Genomic DNA, 16,937 nt, shown 5'->3' on the forward strand with positions numbered 1-16,937 from the left:
AAAAATTGCCCGTATATTTGATACTCAGTACAACTACAGAGTAGCCAAAAAGATACTTAAAGGTGCCCTAGAAAGGTGCCCTTTTTTTAAAAGATGTAATATGAGTCTAAGGTGTCCCCTGAATGTGTCTGTGAAGTTTCAGCTCAAAATACCCCATAGATTTTTTTTTTAATTCATTTTTTTAACTGCCTATTTTGGGGCATAATTAGAAATGAGTCGATTCAGGGTGTGTGGCCCTTTAATTCTCGTGCTCCATGCCCCAAGAGCTCACGCTTGCCTTAAACAACAAAAGTTAAAACAGCTAATATAACCTTCAAAATGGATCTTTACAAAGTGTTCGTCATGCAGCATGTCTAATCGCGTAAGTACAGTGTTTATTTTGATGTTTACATTGACTCTGAATGAGTTTGAGGCTATGCTCCGTGGCTAACGGCTAATGCTACACTGTTGGAGAGATTTATAAAGAATGAAGTTGTTTATAAATTATACAGACTGCAAGTGTTTAAAAATGAAAATAGCGACGGCTCTTGTGTCCGTGAATACAGTAAGAAACGATGGTGACTTTAACCACATTTAACAGTACATTAGCAACATGCTAATGAAACATTTAGAAAGACAGTTTACAAATATCACTAAAAATATCATGTTATCAGTTATTATTGCTCCATCTGCCATTTTTTGCTATTGTCCTTGCTTGCTTACCTAGTGAGATGATTCAGCTGTGCACATCCAGACATTCTGCCCTTGTCTAATGCCTTTCATAATGTTGGAAACATGGGCTGGCATATGCAAATATTGGGGGCGTACACACCGACTGTTACGTAACAGTCGGTGTTATGTTGAGATTCGCCTGTTCTTCGGAGGTCTTTTAAACAAATGAGATTTTAAGAAGGAGGAAACAATGGAGTTTGAGACTCACTGTATGTCTTTTCCATGTACTGAACTCCTGTTATTTAACTATGCCGAGGTCAATTCAATTTTTGAATCTAGGGCACCTTTAAGTACAGTAACTAATTACATTTACTCTTTACACCACTGCTACTCGCTGTGGTAAAAGTGCTACAAGTTGGAAAGAGCAAGACACCTTCATGAACGACTGGTAGGAGGGTTCTCCGGGCTGTGGGGAATTGACCACCAGGTCCATGAGGGCTTGTCCAGGCGCAGGTGGGCACAAGCGCACTGACACCAGCTTGGTGAGCTGAGCTTTAACCTCTGGGTCCATGTTGATGACCTCCATGTATCCCCCTCGAAAACCACACCTGAAAGTGTGTGTTTGTTTATGTATGTTAGAGAATAAAGTACATTGTATGGATTGGTGCACATAAAAAAATCTACATTGTTATTGGATTGTTTTTTGTGCACAAAAATAAACTTTTGAGCATACTGTTTTATATTGATTCTTGTGTAAATACACTTCAATCATGACAACTCTCGAAACAGTTTTAGCATGTTATTGAATATGGCATTGTTAATGTATTTGGTCTTGGCAAACTAGATCTGCTACGCTGCTGCTGTTGATTATTGCTGCTGCTGCAGAGCAAGTATGGACTCTACTGCTAATAGATACACAGACACGCTGCTGTGAGCATGTAAGATCTGAGGAAGATGCCTGTATAGACACACATAAATCCCATAAAAGATTTAGGCAGGTGGAGCTGGAAGGTTTCAGAGGAACTCTGATATCGTGCTGCAGAACTAACCTATAGTAAAGAATGAACTAGACTATTTCAATGATGAGCAAGCAATTTCATTAGCTTTAGGATCAGCAGAGGCCAATCAGCCTGTGCCAAGTGGTTATGATGTGATTTCTTGCAGATTGCATGACCTATCAGCCTGCGCTATCTAGAGTTTCATGACTGAACTAGATATGCACACAACAATGCCAGGTCCATACCAATGTAGTATGTTTCTCTGTGAAACGACAAGCCTGACGGATGTGTACTCACTCTCCCATGTAGCACTTAGAGGTGGAATGGAACGACGCCAGCTCTACTGTTCTTGAATACTCTGGACCCATCTCGAACAGCACCTTCTTGAAGGAGTGAAACTCACAGCCCTCTGCGTATACATTGTCCTGATACACCTAAGAAATAGATGCATAGTAAAAGAAATGTTTAATGCTGAGCAAGTAGGGTGAGAAATGCATGCCTTAACCCTTTTAACAAAGTGCTGATATGATGTGAATACAGATTTATAGTATGATCTGTAAACACCATATAATCTCCATTATTAACTCACTTCATCAGCCATTAGGAAGAGGTTTTCTTTGGCTGCAAATCGAATTACATCTTCAATACATTGTCTGCTTTGTACCTGACCTATTACAAAAAAATAAAATAAAAAATAAAAATGTATACAATAAATTATTTATACAATGTTTTGATTGATTACACTGTTCAAAAGTTTGGAGTCTGTAATGTTTTTGAAAGTCTCACCAAGGCTGCATTTGATCAAACAGTAAATATTGATGAAAACAGTAAATACTGTAAAATACAAATAGTGTTACAATTAAAAAAAAAAAAAAAAACATATTTTCGTTTCGTTTTCTTATTGAATATATTTTAAAATGTAATTTATTCTTGTGATGATGAATTTTCAGCATCATTACTCCAGTCTTCAGTGTCACATGATCCTTCAGAAATCAAGCTGCTCAAGAAACATTTATTATTATTAACAATGTTGAAAACAGTTGTGCTGCTTAATATTCTTGTGAAAACGGTGATACACTTTTTCAGGATTCTTTGATGAATAGAAAAGTTCAAAAGAACAGCATTTATTTGAAAGTGATATTTAACAGTTTAATACTGTTACTTTTGATCAATTTAATGCATCCTTTATGAATAAAAGTATTGAATTCTTTTAAGATGAAAAGATTACTGACCCCAAACTTTTGAATAGGCATATATTTATATTTTATAAAGTTGTATAAATATACTATATTAGAATTTGATAGCTATTTATTATTAATGTATACTTAATAATTATTAACTGCATTACAGATGATCAATTTGAAATAGTTCTTATGGAAATTATCTAAATGGTTTACCAGTGGGGTTGCCGGGGTTGATGATGCACAGTACACGGGGGTTGCAATGCTCTCTGGCTGCCTGTAGAGAGCGCTGTAGCTCACTAATGTCTAGACTCCAGCACTTTTCCTCATTCAAGTAGTAATTCACCTGAACGGCACCCAACTCTGCTATAGATGCAGAGTACAGAGGGTACTGAGGAATAGAGATCATGACCCCCGTCCGTGTACGACCCTCTCCAGCTGTCAGCAACTTCAGTATGGTCTAAAAGACAAGAAGAGCGAATAAGACCATAGGGAAAACTAGATTTTCACATTTCCTCAAGTGAGGAAAAGTGAGAGGTGCATGATGCTAGAAGGAGGAAGGTGGTTTATGGATGGCTGTTTACAAGACCAAGTCAAAAGAGGCACCTCAAAGTCTCTATGATATTCTGGTCTCTATATATGACTCATGTAATGTAAGGCTATGGGATTTTTTAAATTAAAAAATGATTGCTTTAGGAGCTTGCTTCTGGTACAGAATAAAAGATTTAAAAAAAAGGATAATTGCGACTTTTTATCTCACAATTCTGACTTTTTCTTGCAATTGCAAGTTTATTTCTCATAATTCTGAAAAAAGTCACTTATACTTAAAAATTATACTTATTTAAAATAAAATAAAATAAAATATCATTGTATCTTACACACTATGATTTACAAGAACAGATTTTGAAAGACCAAAAACCTTTTTCATCTGGAATACTGAAAACTGGTGGACTGTCTCTTTAATTGACATACTGGAGCAGGCTGACTCTGAGTACACAAGTCAAGTGTACAAAGAACTGTGTTTGCGTTTGCGTTTGCCTGACGTACCACAATGCCGTCACTGGCTCCTGTCGTGAGGTAGATGTTATCAGGATCAGACGGAATACCGCCGTCACGGCGCTGTATGTAGTTGGCAACATCATGCCTTACACAGTCAATGCCCTGACTGGTTGTGTATGCACCTGACAAACAAGAAGAGGAACAGAGCAAATGGAGGTGTAAATGTAGAAAGAATTTCATATTACAGAGCCTTAAAGCCTCTGCTGCCTTTTGGACAGTGACTAACATCAACATTTTAATCAGTAACATCCCTGGGGAGATTGAAGAACACAGAGTAACATCAGTTAACAATTAGTACAGTTAGAGTTTAGTTTATCATATTATGTGATATATTAGGTCAAAATTTACATATACTGCATAAATAAGGTAAAGTGTATATTTTATGTCCTGTAACTGGTCACCATTATTTTCTTTCTTTCGTAAAACACAAAAGATGATTTAACCATTTAAGAGATGATTAAAGATGATTTTATCCACTTAATGAAAGTCAATGGGGTCCAAAAAAAAAAAAAAAAAACATTGGCACCAATGGCTTCCATTGTATGAAAAAGTAAAAATATATATATATATAAAAAAAAATCTGATATTTTATGTCAACTCTCATTTTACACAAATCACATACCGATGCTGTTCCCTCCACATGCTTGCAAAATACGCCTCGCTCGGTTTTTGGCATCCTCTGGAAACTTGTTGTCATCAAGTAGTTGTGGATAAGTACACAGTGCCATCACCTTGAAAAACAATTCAGTTATGAGGCCATAAAAACATCTAGAAACAAACTGAGCAAAATTAATCAAATTAAATAACTTAGATATGTGCAAATCGGTCCATTTAAACTGTTGACTTTGGTTAATGCATGGAACAGCTGAAGGTGCAGTGGACCTGAAAATGACTGGAAATGACTAGAGTAGATGATTCATTGAGACTCTTAGTAAGCAAAAGGAAAGGAGTCAGCTACCTGTCGAAAGAAGGTGATTGGCTGTTGCCCCATAGCGTGAGCATCCCCGATGTTGGCTTTAATGACCTCTTTAAAAGGCTTCTTGACACCCTGTAATGGAGTCAAATGTATTACACAAAATGTAAGAAAGCAAACAATGATTTCTAGCATATAGATGTTGTCAGTCATGAGTAGAGTTCAGGTTGGAATACAGTACACAACTTTTACAATCTGAACAGATTTTAACATTCATTTTAACATTCATAGTCTGAAGCTAAAAAAAGTCTGTCATACACTATGTAATACATTAAAGACATCGTTAAAATAGTCTATAAAAACATGACTGCAGTGGTTCAACCTTAATGTTATGAAGCGACGAGAATACTTTTTGTGCGCAAAAACATAACGAAAATAACGACTTTATTCAACAAATTCATCTCTCTACTGTCATTCTGCTATGCTGTTTATGTTCAGTGCTTCCAGGTTCTACGGCAGGTTCTTTCGCACACAAAAAGTATTCTAGTCGCTTCGTAACATTAAGGTTGATCCACTATAGTCACATTGACTATTTTAACCATGTCTTTACTACTTTTCTGGACCTTGAATGATGGTAATTACAGTGCACAGGATAAATGAGTACACCCCCTCTGAAACTTCTGAAAGTCAGCAATTACTCAATTACTTAGAAGACATGTTAGGGTTCTTTAGAGATATAATGTTCCAGCAAGTCTGCTTAATCAATTACCAAAGAAGCATGTCAAAATTATTCAGGAAAATAAGATTTTATTATCAAGGTGATAACATGATGTGTAACAAAAATGAGTACACCCTCCTAAAAGTTACTAAATAAAATAAAATAAAAATTTCCGGGTGCAAGTTTAAGGCAATGTTTGATCAACAGGTGAGTATGTTGAACCAAAACATTTAAAGATAAGTAATTTCTTGACAATTAAAAAGTGTTATATAGCCCACTGAATCATTCTCAGACTTGACACGCTGACAACAATGGAACCACTTGGGAGAGAACTGTCAGGAGACTTATTTCTTAGCACAAAGGAGGAGAGTGGTACAAGAGGACTACCAAATCCTTGAAAATATAGCAAAAGTAACACAGAAATTCAAAAACAATGGACTTGTGACAAGGCCCCTGAAATAATCAGGCCTTCCTTTTAAGCTTTCATTTAGTGTTGAGGGATTTTTTTGCTAGACAAAGAGCAGGAGAAATACCAAGACACTGTCTCAGAGCCAGCAAAAGCTATGTAAAGAGTGACTGTTTATCTCACAGAGTAAGATTCAGCCTGCAGAAATGACATGCATGGTTGTTGTTCTCACTGGAACTTCCTACTGTAGCCAAAGCCACAGTCAGTAGCCAGTAAGCCATTTCCAAAGCCCATATTTACAAAATATAGATACTGGGAATCAATACTCTGGTCTCATGAGACCAAATCAATCATTTTGGATCTAGCAGCATCCAAAATGTTATGGTGTTGCTAGAGGAGTACAGTGAGAAGTGCCTGGTTCCCACAGAAAAGTTCAGTGGTAGTAAAGCTCTTATATATATAGATGTATGAGTGCTGAAGGTGTCAGGGAGTTGTGCTTTATCAATGCTGTCATAAATTCCCACACCATTGTGTAATTTAATACACAAACTTGAAACAGAAGATGTTACCCTTTCCTCATTCCCTGCATTGTTGGGCATTTTTTTCAACATGACAATGAGGATACACATTCTTCCAAGGTGAAAACCCTTCTGTGGACATGTATTGCACTCAATCTTAACACTCTTGAGCATCTGTGGGGGATTCTGTAGAGACGAGTTGAGCAACACTCCCCATTAAAGATCAGGACATTTAAGGAGCTCATCATCCAGGAGTTAAACAGGACAGATGTGGCAATTTGTCATGAACTTGTACACTCCGTGCCAAGAAGGGTCAGAGGAGTATATTCAAAATTATGGGAGGGCATACTAAGTGCTAGAATATTATACATTTGTTGAATTAAATCTAGGGTGTACTCATTTCTGCAATCCTTAATTTAAACAAATTTGGCTAATTTATGGCTACTAATGACATATTCTCAGTTTTTATTATGTATATGTTTAATACATTTTAGTTTTGCCATCTTTCCATGAATTGTATTAGTGATCATAAAGAAAATACATCTTTTGTATTTGTTCAGTGAGGGTGTACTCATTTATGCTATGCACTGTACGTTGCTTTGGGGAATAAAAAACCTCTTGGATTTAATCAAAAATATCTTAATTTGTGTTCCAAAGATGAATGTTGTACGGGTTTGAAACAACATGAAGGTGTACTTAATGACAGAAATTTCATTTTTAGGTGAAATAACCTTTTAATATGAACATCAGCAATTTTTTTTTGCTGGGTATGAAGCTAGGTTTGGGGGATTGCTAAGGTGTTCTAAGTGGTTTGCCAGGGAATTCAGGGTAGTTGCTAAGTGGTCAAGTCAAAAGTGCCCACCTACAAGTCTTTATTATATAGCCTAGGTGTGAGTTGAATGGTTGGGGGGACATTAATATTCATGATGAAAGCTCTACCTGAGTGGTCGGTGAAACAGCATGGTGATCAGTAGGCTCACTATGGGGTGGGTTTTAGGGAAAGGGACTTATCAGCAGCATTCCCCTACCATCCTACATTTCAGACATTTTCAACTCAGGTCTCTTCCTCACTGTAAGTCTATTTAAATTTTTTCACAGGTTTTGTCATTGACCAGCAAAATATTTCAATCTGATTGCTTAGAAAAGTAATATCACATCTGTCTCAAATTTGCAAGATGAGTTTTGTGACAAAACCTTTATTTAAACCCAACTTTGTCTGAACAGCAGAGGGTTAAAATGCCGCAGTGCTGGAAATGCCTTATCTGGCGAACAAACAAGCAGCAAGGGTCAGTATTACTGCTGATGGCAGGGGGTTCACCCAGTCCCCTTCTGTGTCCCATTCTTTCTGTTTGCTCATTTCAAAAGCACTTTAACAGAGTGTGCAGCTGAAGCTTCACAAACAACCTCCCCGTCACTCTCACTGCATGCTGATTGCAACACACAAACTCTTTGTTTTTCCAAAACCGGTGTCCTCTCCAATGTGGAACACATGGTTCTGACAGAGTTAGGTAATAAAACATGTTGTTTTGCTGTCATCTGATTTTTTGTTTTGTTTTTTTGTCAGCATTAAAATTATTGCCTGTTTAAGGAAATGATAAAAGAAATCAATGATCAAAGATTGAGTGAAAGTCTACAAACATCGAATGTGAATGTGTGGGAGACAGACAGAAATGAGATCTCTTCAATAGCTCAATTGTTGCTGCTAAACAGCAAAGAGATTAAATGGAGAGCAAATTAAGACTTAACCCCATATGTGCCTCCTGCAGAGTTTCAGGCAAAATCCCTATTATACTTTAAACTGCGCTCATTTGCCAACATATCAATGTCTGTGATAAAAGTCAGAGATTTCAATATGAAGATTTCTCATGAAATTCTTCCAAAACCAAATGATCTGAGCTATGCTATGCACTTTGTTTAACTGCCTCATTTGTATATCTATTTTTATTTCTTTAGAAGAAACATCTGAGGTGTAATTGATGCTTACATGAAACTCTAAGTCTCTTGGATAATCCATCAACTAATATCATCCATCAACAGAATTTAACAAATTATTTGTTGTAAATAAAACTTATATAGCACATTTGTAAATAGTCTAATATAATATAATATAATATAATATAATATAATATAATATAATATAATATAATATAATATAATATAATATAATATAATATAATATAATATAATATAATATAATATAATATAATATAATATAGACATTCTACTAACTGTTAGCTTTGCAACTACATGTCAACTAACTACTAACTAATTAATACAACTAACTAACACTCTTTAGAGTATTAGTAGACTGTTAGTAAACTGTTAGCTTAGGGTTAGGTGTTAGGGTACCGGTTAGTACAATAAGTTGACATGTAGTTTCAAAAATTCTTAATATAATCAGTATAGAAATTGGAGAATACAACATTTAAATATTGTATTACCGAGGTCAGTTTAAAAATGAATAACATGATCTTGCAATCAGTTGTGTGAGACACAATTAGCCAGAAAAGGGAGTGAAGAGCTGACAGTCTAGCATGAGTCAGCATTTCTGCAGCTACATTCTCAACTCTCTGTAAGTGTTTGATAGAGCTCTTTGGTAAATCAGCTAAAACACTAGGTCATTCTGTGTCAACTCAACCAGAGGTCCCTGTAATAGGTATATATATATATATATATATATATATATATATATATATATATATATATGTGTGTCCCCATTTTTCAAAAGGCTTATAAATCATACAGAATGAGTTTTTTTTTTTTTTTTTTTTTGAGAAAGTAAAAATGTGCACAATTTTCTGTTATAGGTAGGTTTAGGGGTAGGGTTGGTGTAGGGGGATAGAAAATAGAAAATATGAAAATATGGTTTGTACAGTATAAAAACCATTACGTCTATGGAATGTCCCTACAATTCACAAAAACAAACCTGTGTGTGTGTGTGTGTGTGTGTGTGTGTGTGTGTGTGTGTGTGTGTGTGTGTGTGTGTGTGTGTGTGTGTGTGTGTGTGTGTGTGTGTGTGTGTGTGTGTGTGTGCCCCACCGTTTTGTGTTCACCTGAGATTTGGAGCCAAATTACAGGGGGTAAAAATGACTTTAGAAAGATGGCAGCATCGATATTTTAGTTTTTACACATAGATTGGTAGGTCCATTAGTTAAATCTGTTTAGCAAAAGTACTTCTTTTGTTTTCTGACGCAAGTTTGCATGCCTGTAAGATGTATTAAAGATATCTTAATATAATTTTCATATTCTGGTTCTTAACAAACATTTCTTATGGTATCTTCATTTTAAAGGAAGTATATGGTTCAATCCCAGAGATATGGAGATCTTAATGCGGCTCAATTGCATAGAACATACCCACCTGAGTGCCATAAATATTATTTTTCCAAAGTTTGCATACCTGTAACTCTAAAAGTATTAAATCTTAATATCCTTCTAGATTATAATTCTCAAAAAACGTTTCTTTTGGAATCTTCATTTCCATGGTCCTATATGGTTCAATCGCATATGGAGATCCCAATGCGACTCCATGTTCAAATCGTTGAATTTTACCCATATTCAATGGTCAAAAACCAAATGTGGCAAACGTTTCAAACAGATGATACTTACTGTGTTTAAAGAGGAATGTCTGAAGAAATAACACTGAAACTAGAAATGTATCTTGTTTCCCTCTATCAACACAATTACATAGAACATACTTCTCTTAGTATGTTCGACACATACACATTTCTAGTTTCAACATTATTTATTCTTCAGACATTCCTCTTTAAATGCAATAAGTATCAGCTGTGTGCAAAATGAACCACATTTGGTTTTTGACCATATCAAAAGAAAAGTCTGTTAAGAACCAGAATCTAAAATCTAAGATATCTTTAATACTTTTTGAGTGACAGGCACACAAACTTTAGAAAAACAATGAGCTCAGATAAATGGCACTCAGGAATATTCTATTGTGTTGATAGAAAAAAACGAGATACATTTCTAGTTTTACCATTATTTGTTTATATATTTCTCTTCAAAAGAAAAAGTATCAGCTGTAAAATATAATAAAGGATAAAGAATATATAAATATAATAAAAGGATATTAAGATATCTTTTATACGTCTTGAGCTTCAGGCATGCAAACTTGGGGCAAAAAACACAATAGCTTTTTCCCATTTTTGAATTGTCACTGATGGCATTTGCAACAAAGACTGCTAAAGTAAATAAAGTAAAGTAAAGTAAAGTAAACTAATACACCTACCAATCTCTGTGTAAAAGTAAAATAATGATGCTGCCATCTTTTTAAAGTCATGTTTACCCTCCTGTAATTTGGCTTCAAATCTCATGTGAAAATTTTGGCTTTCTTTATTACTATTTATGTTTGTCTTTCTTCAGAAAAAAACAAAAACAAAACAAAAAAAAATTAACAAAACCAAAAATTTGAGCCAGGGGAATTTCCAAAATTTGATTGATTTGGCATGGAATAACCCTATTGCAGTTGTCAAGCCTATAGGTAAAAAATGTGTGAATACATGAATTTCCTGAGTGTCAATAAAGGACAGAATATCACACACCTTAGAAATAATGGTAATAGGCTGTTCTACAAACATGTGTTATAAAAATGTGGTATAAATGTGGTATGTGTTATGAAAATCATTATTATTGCTATTAAGTCAGTGTTGCAACATTTTAATAGGAAATGGTCAAAAACTTTCTCTTAAAAATGTTAGTAAAATAATGCAGCCAGAGCAGGTCCTTACATGATCAGCAGGAATGTGTAATGAATTCAATCCTTCAGGAATGTCCTGAATCCAATCTCATAAAATGTTATAAACTGAGAGTCCGATTTCTAGATATCAAGTCATAAACGAGTGAGATTTGGATGCAATTGAGGTACTTTAAAATACAATAACAAAAGTACAAGAAACTAGAAAACAAAAAAAACCTGACCAAAAACCATGGAAAAACAAGGAAAATACACAAGAGCTAAGGAGCAATAAAACACTTCTGATCAGTAACAAGTTGGCAAGTCTGTTCTTCATATCAAATTAATTAAACTTTAAACGTGCAATGTGAATAGCCTTTATAATATATAGTTCAGTTGTGTTTGTTTTATGTTTGTTCTGAGAATAGAATGACTTTCTTTTCTTCACCATAATTCTTCCACAATTTGTAACATTCTAAAACAACATTCAGAGACAATAAATAAGGCAATACTAAGATTTCAATCTATGCGTGTGTGGTGTGCATTTAAAACCTGTCAATCAACATTAGAGCACCACTCTCAGGCTGAATAACGCAAGGACATTAGACCTCTGACAAAAGTCTGTCTGCATGTGTTCAGCGATTAGAATATAAAGCTAGGATGTTTATAAGACCCGGAATCTGCCCTATCTAAATTTACAGTCAGGAGCTGCTACTGCTATCAGAGTAATAAGCGGAACCAACATGATCACATGAAATGAAAATGTAGCTATTTTACGAGTTGGAGAAGAATATCACAGAAGAAAGAATATCATGCAGGTTTGGAATGGCATTAGGGAGAGGACCTGTTGGGTGAACATGTTTCTAGAACTCCCTGTTACTCCCTAAAAATGTAACTAATTATGTTACTTTTTATGAAAAATAATGTTATGTTACTTTTTGCGTTAAGTTTTGGCAAATGTTTAGGCCAAAAGTTATATGAATAAGCCCTAGGCTGAAATAAATACAAATTCACGGCTGTAAAGTAGATGACGCAGCTCAAACAGGATTCCAGAAGAAAAGGACAAGACATTTCAACACTCTTACTTCAGCAATAAAATAAATAAATAAATAAATTAAACACATGTGGTTAATGTAATATGGCTAAAGTAATGTTTGCTTATTAGTATGGTTGAATTGGCTCATTGAAGGTCAACAGACATTGGTTAATAAACTGAGATTAAATGCAGTACATAAAGTATATCGGTATTATTTAACATATTTAATTATTGCAGGATTAAGTAATACTGAATCTGTTTTGGTGCAAGTGAGATGAGTAAATGTTCACATTTAGTCTAGAACAACACTATTATGTTTACACTCCATCCATATGATAATTCATATGATAATTAATTTAAACAGAAATTAATTTTATAGGTGTACCATAGTGATTCAGGATAAGACAAAAACACGGTTTAGAAAATGGATTCCTTACCATAACATAATGTACTTGCTCATTATATAATTTTTGTACATTTTGAATACAAAAAAAGTTAAGAACAGCAGCTTTCACTTCAATCAAGCCACAAGCCTTCTTCTTAAAAATATGTGAGTAGTACACACCAACTATTTTGTTGTTTCATAAAAGCCTTTATGCAAAAGTGTTCAGCACACTATTGTGTGGAAAAAATACAGGCTCAGTGTACTTGCACTTGATTATGGCTCTTTCATTCTCTCATCCTGTCCCTCAGGCTCCAGCTGTCTGGAATTCAACAAACAACAGCGGCACTCCCAGTAGTTGGTACGGACGGGATTAGATTGCAAGCTGCACATCTGTTTCTCACTAGGGTGAGACTGAGTCTCTGTCCAATAGAACCTGATGCATCTACCAGAAACTCCCACTCCGACATAAATAACCAAAAGTTTAATTTCCCAACCCTACACCTATTGGTTGGGAAGGGGAGATGTTTCTAACTAGCAGCCAATCAGAGATAGCGATGTGACTACCGCCCCTAAAAGAATGACAGCCTTTAATCCTGTTTGAGAAGAGAGCGGATGGTTTGTGTTTTTCAGAACTGTAAAACTGAGTCACGCAGACCTTCGCAGTATGAAGCAAGAGGGACAGTGGGTCAGATTTCACCAAGCATTCCTGTAGTTATTACAGCTGGCCTTTCCCTGCATTATCAAAAATCTGCCTTTCATTTAGTCAACATATGACCGATGTTCTGCATTACAAATATATAGCAGCATATACATTAAAGGTTGTGCAGGATAAAAAAGTTCATGAAAAAACTACAATGTAACTAGCAATGGTGTAAACATATACCTGCAAAGTTAAAAAGGTTGTTTGAATTTTTTTAACATTATTTCTATAATTTATTTTCTTTGATTGCATGGATGGACGAATGGATAGATAGGCAAGAATCGATGGACGATAGATAAACGGATTGATGGACAGATGGATGGACGATAGATAGACGGATGGATGGATAGACGGACGGATAGATAGACATGGATGGATGGATGAATGGATGGATGGATGGATGGATGGATGGATGGATGGATGGATGGATGGATGGATGGATGGACAGACGGACAGATGGATAGATAGACATGGATGGATGGATAGACAGATGGGAGGACAGATAGATGGATGGATGGATGGATGGATGGATGGATGGATGGATGGATGGACAGACAAATGATAGAAAGACATGGATGGAAGGATGGATAAATGGATGGACGAATAGACGGATGGATGGATGGATGGATGGATGGATGGATGGACAGAAGGACGGATAGATAGACATGGATGGATGGATAGACAGACAGGAGGACAGATGGATGGATGGATGGATGGATGGATGGATGGATGGATTGACAGATGGATGGAAGGATAGACATGGATGGATGGAAAGACAGATGGGAGGACAGATGGATGGATGGATGGATGGATGGATGGATGGATGGATGGATGGATGGATGGATGGACGGACAGACAAATGGATAAAAAGACATGGATGGAAGGATGGATAAATGGATGGACGAATAGACAGATGGATGAATGGATGGATGGATGGATGGATGGATGGATGGACAGACGGATGGATAGATAGACATGGATGGATGGATAGACAGACGGGAGGAAAGATGGATGGATGATGATGGATGGATGGATGGAAGGAAGGATAGACATGGATGGATGGAAAGACAGATGGATGGATGGATGGATGGATGGACAGACAAATGGATAAAAAGACATGGATGGAAGGATGGATAAATGGATGGACGAATAGACAGATGGATGGATGGATGGATGGATGGATGGATGGATGGACAGACGGATGGATAGATAGGCATGGATGGATGGATAGACAGACGGGAGGACAGATGGATGGATGGATGGATGGATGGATGGATGGATGGATGGACAGACGGACGGATAGATAGACATGGATGGATGGATAGATGGGAGGACAGATGGATGGATGGATGGACAGACAAATGGATAGAAAGATATGGATGGAAGGATGGGTAAATGGATGGACGAATAGACGGATGGATGGATGGACAGACAGATGGATAGATAGACATGAATGGATGGATAGACAGACGGGAGGATGGATGGATGGATGGATACAGGACCTGGAAAATGAGAATCTGTGGGTAAGATCAAGACTGAAAACATGAAAATCTAATTTTTAATCACCACAGAATATCATTTATTTGTGTATCATAGCTTTAGCAAATGTTCATAAATCACACTAACATGCTATTAATCAATATGTATTCAATCAAGCATCTGATTGGACAAAAATCTGTTTAGCACATGATGAGTCACCTATGTTTTAGGCTCATATTCCCAGAAAAGACAGATTTTACATCAACTTTTAGGAGTAGAATACAGATGGACTAACACATATATTCTAAAAAGGTTCAAAACTTTTTTTTTTTGGTTAACCTAAATTAGTCATTTTAAGAACAAATGCAAATGATTTACATAGTTTTTTACTGAATGAAGCATACCATGTCACATGCCTCTCAATTCTATATAATTATACACTCGCTCTCTTACTCCTGACACATTTATGTGACCTCATCTTTGGACTTTCTGTACTTACTTCACCAAATAATCATTTACAAGTGTAATATTGTGTACTATGTATGTCAGGGGTGGCAACTCTGGCTCTTGAGGTGCACAGTCCTGCAGAGTTTAGCTCCAACCGATTCAAACAGTAATCCTGCAGACTTTGGTTAGATTTTTCAGGTGTGTTTTATTAGGGTTGGAGCTGAACTCTGCAGGACATTGGACTTCAAGGGCCACCTCTGACGTAAGTTCATTTGTACTTTGTAACTATGCATACTTACTTGTAATATTGTAATATTTTACATACCAATAAAACTTTGCTGAAAGATGGAGACAAGAGCGATGCAAAAAAAGGTAAAATTGTGTAAAAAAAAAAAAAAAAAAAAGCACTGTAAGACAAGTAAATAATAGAAAAGAAGGAAGAAAGACAGCAAGAGAGATTTGTACAGTATTAGGTGAAGGCCACCTTTGTCATGCATGACTTTCCCAGAAACCTAAAACCACAGGACCTAAAAACAGATGCCAAGACTAAAACAGAGCGCATATTCTTTCCTATATCAAGAATTTCTCCAGTAGATTGTGCTGAAAAAACATCTTGGTTGCACTGTTACAACATATTTATGTGAAACTGCTGCACATTTTTTTATGACAGAGTAGAGAGTAGGAAGTTATGATTGAATTCTTTCACAATAACTGCCATGGACACCTTTAATAGAGTCTACTGACTCATTGTTCCTGCGGTCTCTAGCAGTGTGTGTGGATGTTGTCACTGTGACTGCCAGTACCTTGCTTCTAAGAAAATGCCTTTTGTGGCTTAGGGGCAAATTTGAAGTAATTTTGGAAATGACAGTTGTAATTTGTGTGAAAACGTTGTCACGTAATATTGAAATGAATTATTTTTACACTTTATTATAAGAAAATGTGTAATGGTAATACTTTATTTTTACAGTGTCCTTGTTGCATGTTACTTAATAGGTACTATAGTAATAGCTATGAATTATGCATAATTACACAGAACTAACCTTAAAGGTACCCTAGATTCAAAAATTTAATTTACCTCGGCATAGTTGAATAACAAGAGTTCAGTACATGAAAATGACATACAGTGAGTCTCAAACTCCATTGTTTCCTCCTTCTTATATAAATCTCATTTGTTTAAAAGACCTCCGAAGAACAGGCGAATCTCAACATAACACCGACTGTTACGTAACCAACCTGGTCTCATGGGTGAGACGTACCTGTGGGCACGTTTTCGCGAGACACAAAATTACGTACCGGCGCGTACGTCTGGCTGCAGTTTCCGACAGTAACGAACGCTAGAGGCTGGTAAAACGTCAGCGAGCGCGTTGGCTCGTTTTCACAGACGGTTTCGACGATGACCAGGGTCGAATTATGGATTCGTAAAGCCTCGTTTTGACGTCTCCTCGCGCAATATCATGTCACGACTTCAAAACGCTTCTTACCGGAGTGCCCGATTTGTAAACGAACGTACTTTGGACTTTCCAGCTCTACGCGTTTCACTTTTTTTGGCCGCAACCAAGCTTGCTCGCTAGCTCGGCCGATACGGAGTTGGACTTAGGACGAGGAGTCGACTCCCCCCCCTGCCTGGGTACGAATCCCGTGAAAGGCGACTGACTGGGGCAAAAAAAAAAGAAAAGAGAGATCTAAATTGTCACGGAACTCATGAAGACGAGATAGATCCAATTGCAGCAATGGTGTTTATTGTGGGCAAATCCAAAAGGCG

At 36.3% G+C, this 16,937-nt stretch overlaps 1 protein-coding gene across 6 annotated transcripts in view; it reads right to left on the reverse strand.

Moving 5' to 3' along the window:
- The window catches only part of gpt (glutamic--pyruvic transaminase), a 36,249-nt gene that overhangs the window by 8,221 nt on the left and 11,091 nt on the right, over nucleotides 1-16,937 (reverse strand). For 5 of the 6 annotated variants that reach the window (XM_067362329.1, XM_067362330.1, XM_067362332.1 and 2 more), the window contains 7 exons: nucleotides 4,848-4,937; nucleotides 4,512-4,620; nucleotides 3,878-4,011; nucleotides 3,047-3,290; nucleotides 2,239-2,318; nucleotides 1,947-2,083; nucleotides 1,085-1,259 (listed from right to left, as the gene is read on the reverse strand). In XM_067362329.1, the coding sequence (XP_067218430.1) occupies nucleotides 1,085-1,259; nucleotides 1,947-2,083; nucleotides 2,239-2,318; nucleotides 3,047-3,290; nucleotides 3,878-4,011; nucleotides 4,512-4,620; nucleotides 4,848-4,937 (969 nt within the window). Of the gene's footprint in view, nucleotides 1-1,084; nucleotides 1,260-1,946; nucleotides 2,084-2,238; nucleotides 2,319-3,046; nucleotides 3,291-3,877; nucleotides 4,012-4,511; nucleotides 4,621-4,847; nucleotides 4,938-12,816; nucleotides 12,990-16,937 lie in introns of those variants that run through there. The other variant, XM_067362334.1, reaches the window with a different exon arrangement.

Source organism: Chanodichthys erythropterus, chromosome 16, assembly GCF_024489055.1.
Source record: "Chanodichthys erythropterus isolate Z2021 chromosome 16, ASM2448905v1, whole genome shotgun sequence".
NCBI lineage: Eukaryota > Metazoa > Chordata > Actinopteri > Cypriniformes > Xenocyprididae > Chanodichthys > Chanodichthys erythropterus.